At 62.7% G+C, this 8,644-nt stretch overlaps 1 protein-coding gene across 2 annotated transcripts in view; it reads right to left on the bottom strand.

Annotated features, from left to right (window-relative positions):
* The window catches only part of SMTN (smoothelin), a 48,585-nt gene extending 40,804 nt beyond the window's left edge, over positions 1 to 7,781 (bottom strand). For both annotated transcript variants that reach the window (XM_026661205.1, XM_029913835.1), the window contains exons 1-2: positions 7,695 to 7,781; positions 6,070 to 6,277 (exon numbers count right to left, since the gene is read on the bottom strand). In XM_026661205.1, coding sequence (XP_026516990.1) covers positions 6,070 to 6,120 — 51 coding nt within the window. In that variant the 5' untranslated portion in view covers positions 6,121 to 6,277; positions 7,695 to 7,781. The remainder of the gene's footprint in view (positions 1 to 6,069; positions 6,278 to 7,694) is intronic.
* Positions 7,782 to 8,644: the final 863 nt, after the last annotated feature.

Here is an 8,644-nt window from a genome sequence, read left to right as displayed (position 1 = left end):
GGGGCAAGTTTTCCCATTTATAGGCAGCTATAATTACCTCCAAACCCGCATGGCTTTGGGGAAAGGCAAAGGACCGGAGGGAGCCAGCACAGAACGGAGAGAGGGGCACCAAGGAGCCAGACACTGGGCACATGGACGGACGGACTGAGCAGACAGCGCTACGGACAGTAGTTGGGTGCACTTCTCTCATGGCCTGCATCTCTAAAGGCGCTATGGACCACTTGTCTCTATGAAGCCATACATCCCAGCCCCAGGCAGCCATCTCTGGGGTGGGTCATGGCAGCTGTTTAACAACACATAACACGGCACAACAGTTCAACGGAAGGACTGCAGGTGGGTGGGGGAGGGGGATCAGTGGGAAAGCGAGAGCCAGGGCTGGGAGAGGGCTTGAGGGAAGGTAAAGCAAGGATCCAAAGAGGGGGGCACACAATCCTTCCCAAAAGCCAGCATCAGTGAAGAAACAGGTGGACCCTGCACCTGCGCCCCTCCAGCCCTGGCCCGCCCTTTGTCTGGCCCCAGCTGGGAGGGGATTTGCATTCTGCCTCTCTAATGAGCCAGACTGGAATGTGGAGAGGCCGGGAGGGGGGCGCAGGCCCCAGCTTTGGGTCGACCTGGTCCAGAGGGGGGTCAGCACAGCTTAACAGGCTGGGCTGGAGTCCACGGATGCATCCGGCTGCGTGCGAGAGGTGGGGGTGTCCAGGCGACAGTGCGGGCCCCTCTGCCCCAGGGGTGCAAGTCTCCCCCTCTCTCTGGGAGGATTTTACTCCATGTTCCTCAGACACATTTACAATCCCCCTGATCGCCCCACAGCCCTGCCAGGGGGGCTGCCAGGGCAAGCTCTCGGGGCTGGTGCCACCCCATGCAGGCCGCAGGACCTGGGGGCTCTGCCTCCCCCATGATCAGGCTTGGCCACACGTCCCTCATTGCCGCATGGGCTGAGCCGGCCGGCTCCTTTCAGAAGAGGAGGCAGCAGTGTGAACATTCAAACCAGCCAATCAGCTGCCAGCTGGGCCAGGCAGCGCCACCCTGGGCAGAGCTCAGCACCAGGGAGCCTGGCACACACCCAGCTCGGGGGCGGGAAGGTTCCCGGCGAACCAGCCAGGTGAGCCCCGAGACAGGCAGGGCCTGCACAGGCCAGGAGCGGATTCTGCAGAGATCACTACCCCCCCCCCCCTGGTGCCCCCCAAGAACAGGCCAGCCCCCCCCCCCCCATGGCAAACCCCTCAGGAAAGCATGGGGAGGAAAGCGGAAAGGGCGGGAGGGAGCGAGAACCCACTGGTTTAAAGGGAGCTAGGGCTGGGAGGGGGAAGCAGAGGGGAGCAGAGGCGTCTGGGCGTGGAGAGGGGGAGGAAGTGCAGGGAGAGGCAGGCAGTTTCTCCTTATATGGGCTAATCCTCTTCCAGCACAGGCAGAGCCAAAAGCCAGCAGAAAAATCCCTCCTCCCGTGCCAGCTCGGAAGGGGCCTCTCCCAGCCGCCAGAGGCAGAGCGCACAGCTAGGGACAGCCCCTGGGCAGGGGGCTCCCCCCCACAGCCAGGGATGGGGATCCTAGCCCTCTCCAGCCCCACAGGGGAGACAGGGCAAGAGTGACACGCATCAGAGAAACCCATTCACCACTCCCCTTCCCCACAACGCCTGGGCCCAGCCCCTGCTGCTCTGCCCACATGCCCCGTCCTGCAGGCACAGCAGCCACTGCCAGGCCGGAGGAGAGCACAGGTGACAAGCCGCATTGTGTGGGGAGCAGCTGGGCCCAGTCGCCCCGGAGGGGCAGAGAGGAGGAGGAACAGCCGTCGCTGGATCCCAGCCATGCTTCTCCCCCTCTGAGCACACCCTCCAGCGGAGGAGCTGCTCCATCACGGATTGAGTCAAGCCCCTGGTGCCCCAGGGTATGAGGAGAATTCAAGGGGAAACTGAGGCACAAAGGGGTTTCTGGCACAGCTAGGGCACCTGTGGTCTATGCCTGGCAACAGAAATAAAGCCTCTCTCTGCCGTGGCCTCAGCGAGGGCTCCGCAGCTCCACGCACTCAGAACAGGTCGAGTTGGGTGCCCTGGCTCTTCTCTTCACCCTCCAAGCGCACAGAAGGGCAGGGCCTGAGTGACAGCCCAGCACCAGGCTCTAGCAGGACAGACGCTCTCCTCACAAGGCCGCTCAGGTCACGCAGCCAGACCGTAGCAGAGTCCACACGAGACTCCAGGGCCTTGGCGACAAGAACCAGGCGACAGGACAGATGCACCTGGAGACCCGTCAGCAAGCAATCCAAACAAGAGCTCAGCGAGGGCCTTGGGCCCCGAGGGGGCAGTCGGGCGCTGGGCAGGCGACGGTCACGGGACTGTGCTGGAGACAAGATAAGGCTCCCAAACAGCCATCCAGCACCAGCTGCTGTCACTGGGGAGTGCCTGCCCCACAGCAGGGCCCCACACAGGGCAAGGGGCTCCCACACAAGCTGGGCATCACATGCGGGCCCCTCTCATGCCCTCCCACCTCCCCACACTGCTGCCCTTCCCAGGAACCCTCCAACAGCTGCCACCACCCTGCCCCAACGCCGTCCCCTGCAGGTCTCAGCAGAGCTCCCCTCCTCCGGGCATCACCCGGAAAGCGCCCTCCTCCATGGAGCCAGTGACGAGCGTCTGACTGCAATCGCTCCCTTGGCACCGGGCAGGCCTGCTGCTCTCCCGACAGCCGTGTGAGCGCCTGGTGCCTTCCCAGCCCAGCTGCTACCTAGCAAACCAGGTGCCCCAGCTCGCCCCATGGCTGCTCCCTCCACCGAGACTATGCTTCAGTGGAGTGTCACACCCCCGCCCCCTTCTCCCCCCAGCCCAGGCTGCACCCCCGTACCCATGCCCCCTTCCCCCTCTCAGCACAGGCTGTAACACTGGCCTCATCCTGCGCCCTGAGCTCACCTTCTGCACCCACACCTCCGCCGCCGCACTGCTCGGGTACACCACAGCACCTGCTCCCCCTCCACTGGCCTGGACTACGGAGCCCCCCGCAGCTCTCCGCACTGCTACAGCTTCGCCCCGCCCCGAGAGGATCAGTCACACCCTCCAGCCACACCCCGGGCTCCCCGCAGGATCTCTCACTCCAGCTGGCTGCTCTATCTGCTGTCCAGTGCCTTCCCCTCTGCTGATCTACTGCCAGCTTCCTCCATCCCTTCACGTCAGCTCCCCTCCGTGGGGGCGACAGCCTTCTTCTCTGCAGCTCCCCGCACTACCGCTCTCGCTGCCTTCCCCCACGCCGAGCCTGGGGGGGGGGGTCGGTCCCCCCCCCCCCGCCGAGCCTGGGGGGGGGGGCCGGTCCCCCGTTGCCACCCAGAGCGCACTCCCAAGGGCTGGCTCCCAGACACGTGCAGGACGGACAGGCCAAGCACCGGCCCCCCGAGCCCCAGGGGGTGCCAGGTCTCCAGCCCCCGCCGCCTGCTGAGACGGGACGTTCCCCCCAGGCTGACTCAGCTTCCTGCCGTTAACACAGCACCTCGGTCACTAGCAGTTTGGCCTTTGGAGCGCTGGAGCCAAACCCTCCCGCTCGAGGCCAGCGGCCGAGATGGGGGAGGGGGGATTAGCAGTCCAGCTGTGCCTGGCCCCACAGCAGAGAGAGCAGCATGGGGCCCTTGGCAGCATTGTCCCCCAGAACCAGGCTCTCCGGGCCGCTGTGCAGCCCAGGGCCCTAGCTGGAGGACTCCCACCCCACGACAGCCCCAGTGTGTCACCCTGGGTGACCGGCCATCCATTAGCCGCAGCCCCCATCTCCAGTGCAGTCCATCGCTAACTCCCCGCTGAGCTGCTCTGCTGGGGGTAGCCAGGGGGCCAGGACTGCCCACGGGAGGGAGAGGGGAAACCTAGCCTCCCTGCTGAGGACAGCCCAGCCCCATAGGCTGCAGCCCCGCCTGCCCGGCCGCGGCCCCAGCGGTGTGCTCTGGAGCAGACCGCTGGCTGGCACCCACTCAGGAGCCCCCCCCCCCCCCTCCTCACCCTGGGTTGGGAGCTCTCTGACCACTCCAGCAGGCAGGACACCCTGAGCAGGGAGGGGGGCCTAGGGTGGGGGTTATTACTGCGGGGAGACTGCAGACGCCTTGCCCCGGGACCCAGTGTCTGTCCAGCAGGCCGGGTGAGAAACAGGGCAGAGGAGGACGTGCTGCTGCCGAAGGAGCCAGTGGTCCTGGAGCTACCTGCTGCTGGGCACAGCAAGTGGGTGGTGAAAGGAGGGGGATGGGAGGTTTCTGCCCCAGCCCGCGGGGTCCCTTCCACAGGCACGCTAAGCAACTCGACACACGCACTAGGAGGCAGCTGGAGCAGATGGGGAGCGCTGGCTGCTCCAGGGCAGAGGCCCTGCAGAGAGGGGGCAGAGCGCTTCCTGCTGTGCCTGGATTCTAGCAGCAGAGAGCAGGGCAGGGCCACCCGAGCGGGCAGGAGACAGAGACCGGAGCCAAACAAGCACAAGGCAGGCGACAAACAACAGCATCAACCCCTGTCCCTGGCAGCAGGAGCCCAGAGGCCAGGCTGAGCAGCACAGCTGAGCAGGGCAAGGCGATGGGGCAAGTGGCAGAGTGCGTCTGGGGCAGCCTGCAGAAGGGACTGATGCACACCAAGGCCAGGGATACGGTCAGCAGCAACAGGACAGCGAGCTTGCCAGAGCCCCACCGTGCCAGGCACAGAGCTGGGGAGTGGCACCCGCCTCTCCCCTTCCAGTGCCAGAATAAGGGGGTCGGGCCCCCACGGGGCCATCACATAGGCAGGGCATGGCAGACCCCTGCTTCCTCAGAGAGCAGGAGCTGATCCCCCAGGGTCCCTGTGCCCCCCATGGGAGCAAGCAGCAGCCGCCTCAGGAGATTTGGGCCAACACACTGCGGCGCTCCCCACCTCACTCAGCCCCACGGGGAAGTAAGGCCGCAAAGCACCCTCGTGGGAGCAGTGGCTGGAGCCCAAAGCGCCTGGCTCAGTGGGGAGAGCTCGCAGTCCCAGACAGGGAAGGGACCCCAGAGCCCCCCTTAGCCAAGAGCTCAGCACGCAGCCAGGGACGCCGGGCAGGCACTCACACAGGGCGCTCCCAGGGGCCAGTCACTGTTATCTCCAGGCACTGGGGTGGCGGGCGACAGGCCCTGCAGCCAGCAACCGGCGCCAAACGCAGGGGCTGCAGACACAGCTCGCTCAGGCCCCACGGTATGGAGCACCCCCAGGCCCAGGGAGCTGGCCAGCCCAGGCCATTCCACTAGACTCACCCCGTCTCATTGCCCCCACCCCACACAGCAGTGGGCTAGGACCGCTCACCCTTCTGTTATGCCCAGGCCTGAGTACAAACTAGCACTGCTTAGCTTCAGCCACGTTCACGCCGTTCCCAGGCCCAGACCTGGCCCAGGGAGTCTCTGGGGAGCAGGCAGAGACGTTTTACCTCCTGAGTTACAAATAAGCAGCCTCCCAACCCCTCCGGCTGTGCCAGCCAAGCTCACCCGATTGCATGCCCATAGCGCAGCAATGCCACCAGGCACCGAGCAAGCCAGCAGCTAGGAAACCAGTTTCAAAGAAAGTGTAACAGCCACGGCATTGATCGGCCTCCACCATGGGGAGAGAACTGGTCTCAACCAGATCCCAAACTGTGCCAGAGCCTAGGTGCACAAACGTCCCATTTACACTGCAAGACCAAAGCATGGCAGGGCTGTACCCGAGTCCCCCCAGCCCAGCAACAGTTACAGTGTAAACAGAAACAGAGCCACAACCCCAGTGGGCAGGGCCTGACTCTGGCAGCAGCAGGCTGTACATACGTCCTGCCCAGGTTGTGCTCTGGAAGTTACAGGAGTTGTTTCCATTTCTTCGTCCCATCCTGATTACAGCTGAACACCTGCCACATACTCCCAGGCACCCAGAGAGCCCCAGCGCTCAGCCAACCACCATGCGCTACAGCTGCCACGCTATCAGGGGAAAGGCTCAAGCAGAAAGGTGAACTGAGCAGTGGTTTCTCTTTTCTTTCAGCAGGGAAGGTCCGAGCGCTCTGCGGAGAGGACACGGCCAAGGTCAGGAGCTACCGACGAGATACACACGCACATTCCCATGGGGCTGCACCTCAGGAGGGACTCACCAGTTTCCGGAGGGCTCCCTCATCCATGCTCAGGAGGTTCTCTTCAGACATGCTTGTCTCCCTTCACGCCAAATGCAGGGAGGCAGGCCTGGTCTCAGTCACTGCACTGTTCTGGGCAGCTCTCAGGGAAGTGAGCAGATGGGAGCGGGCCGTAGGGCCGGGGTCAGGCCCCGTGCTGTACTGGGACTGCCAGCTCACAGAAGGAATTCTGCAAAGGAACAGATTGCAGGCGTGTCAGCGAAGCTGCAAGGAGATTCCTGGATTTATTAAACCTCTGCTGAAAGGCAAATGGGATCAACCTACAGCTGTTTCACTGGCTGCTAATCCCAGTGCTGGAAACAGAGTCACTCTGAAAGCAAACCACAGCATACTCCAAGATCATCACCAACACGCTATGCTCTGCCAGAGGCAGAGCCTGAGCTAAATGCATCCGTCCCACTCACACAAGGCTTCCGACTACTTCTCCAGCACTACACCCCACGTTCATGCATCCAGATCTGCCAGCGCCCCTTAACCACGCTCCCTCCCCAATTTATTTATCCAGAGACACCATCCACCCACCCACAAACAACACCTCCTTTTTGATCAGGAAGAGAGATTCCCCAAATACAGTTTGATCTTATTAAAACCAAAATAAGAGACATTCCACCTCAGAGAGGTACAATATTTAGGCATAAAGAACTACAACCAGAAAGGGAAGTGGCCAATCATATCAGTTACCCCCAGTTTATTATTGTGGATTGGCTGGTCCGAGCATACCGGCCAATTCCCCCCCGCCCTGACCATTGTATTTGTTGCCCTCAGAGTTTAGTGCTGGTGAAAGTCATCAGGCTACTAGACAAAGTGGAGGACTCTGCTCTGGGGCGACAGGGAGCCCGCCCCATCCACAGCCTCTCCGCTGAGCCAACTCAGGTCACCAGTTAGCCCCAGCTGTGAGGTGGGTATCGAGCTCATTTCACATAAACCACCAAATAGCCATTAGCAGCTTTCAGGCATGGCTTGTCTCAGGTCCAAATAAACTAGTCCTGTGGTGGAAGGTTGTATAGCCTATACACCCACTCCTACCAGGTTCTACGCTGGCACTGGCCGGGGTCCCAGATTTCCTTAATGCAGATTGGTTCTATGTTCGCCCCCCGAATGGACTAAAGGAAGTAGGAACTGCCAAACCAGATGAGACAAGTCGCTCATCTCTGACAGTAGGCATTACCGGACGCTTTAAGGAAGGGAAGGAAAAACCCACAGGGCAGGGCTCTGGAATAGTTTGCCCCAGGGATCCAGGGCTTGGTTTAAATGAGAGACTTTCCCAACTTTGGGGTTTGCTTGGGTTGGGGGGAGGGGTTGGTCAACATCTTTCCCTCCCCTCTTTAATCTGGATTAGCAAACAGCACCCCAATGCAGATTTGGCAATCTCCCCAATTGTACAATCCAGATTAGAGACCACCCGACCTCCCACCCTGGGATTAGCCAGATCCCTAATTCCTTAATCCGGATCGGAGAGCACCGCCCCCATCCGCAAGTAGGAATGGCCAGTCCTTTAACCCACACTGGCCGCTGCCCCTCCAAAACCTCAATCCGGATTAGTCAGTGCCTGCCTCCCCTCTAATCCGGAGCGCTGCCCCGCGCACCTCACGTAGCGTTGCTTCGGCCAGGCCATGAGCCCCGGCCACGTCCCGGCTCTGCTCCGCTCCTGCCGCAGCTGGGACTGAGCGGCGCCCGCCGCGCCAGCCCCCAACCCCCGCCTGCCAGCCCCGCCCACACACCCACTCCCACCAGTCACCAGGCGCGGACCGCCCAATCCGGCTCACGCTGCTTCTCCATTGGCTCATTTCAATTCATTGACCTCCCCGCCCCGTGGCCAGAGCCCCGCCCCGCCCGCGGCATTCTGGGGCGTGTAGTTCTGAATGGCGCGGGGCGGGGCGGGGCTAGGGAGGTGCCCGTGCCCGTGCCTGGGGGTTGCGGGGCGGGGCACGCTGTACTGTACAGGGATTGGATGTTGGGGGGCTGAGCCCGCACTGGGGGGAGGGTATGGGGGGGCTGCCTGTTCTGGGGGCGGAGCCTGTGCTGGGGGGGGGCTGTGCCCGCGCGGGGGGGAGGGCATGGGGGGGCTGCCTGTTCTGGGGGCGGAGCCAGCGCTGGCATCCACTGCCCCACTATCTCCCGGACTTGTTGCCACTCCTCTCCGTGTCGCTGTACTGCTGCCCCCTGCTCCACTCCCCAGATGCCTTGTCTTTGCCCTTCGTCCCTGCCCTCCATATTGACCCTTACCCAGCCACACCTCCCACGCCACCCTCCGGCGCCCATTGGCATGTTCCCCACCATGCCATCGTGCTCTCTCCCATGCTGCCCACGTGTGCGGGAAAACACCCGCAAGGCCACGCCTTGAAATCACTCTTTAACACCCCTCTCTGTGTGATGCCTACAAACCCCATGCTGGGGGGCTGCGCTCGGCAGCGGGGAGCACTGGGGAACGGCTGTGCGTAGGTGCCGGTTTGATGGTCTCTGTGTGCGTGACCAGGGGTTGATGCTCTCCCAGGAGAAGAGCATCTGGGGCATTGCCAGCAGATCAAGGGATGTG

The sequence above is a fragment of the Terrapene carolina genome, unplaced genomic scaffold (genome assembly GCF_002925995.2).
Source record: "Terrapene carolina triunguis isolate 2854851 unplaced genomic scaffold, T_m_triunguis-2.0 Scaffold951, whole genome shotgun sequence".
NCBI lineage: Eukaryota > Metazoa > Chordata > Testudines > Emydidae > Terrapene > Terrapene triunguis.
The sequence above is the reverse complement of the archived record's forward strand: the minus strand, read 5'-3'. Positions and strand labels throughout refer to the sequence as shown.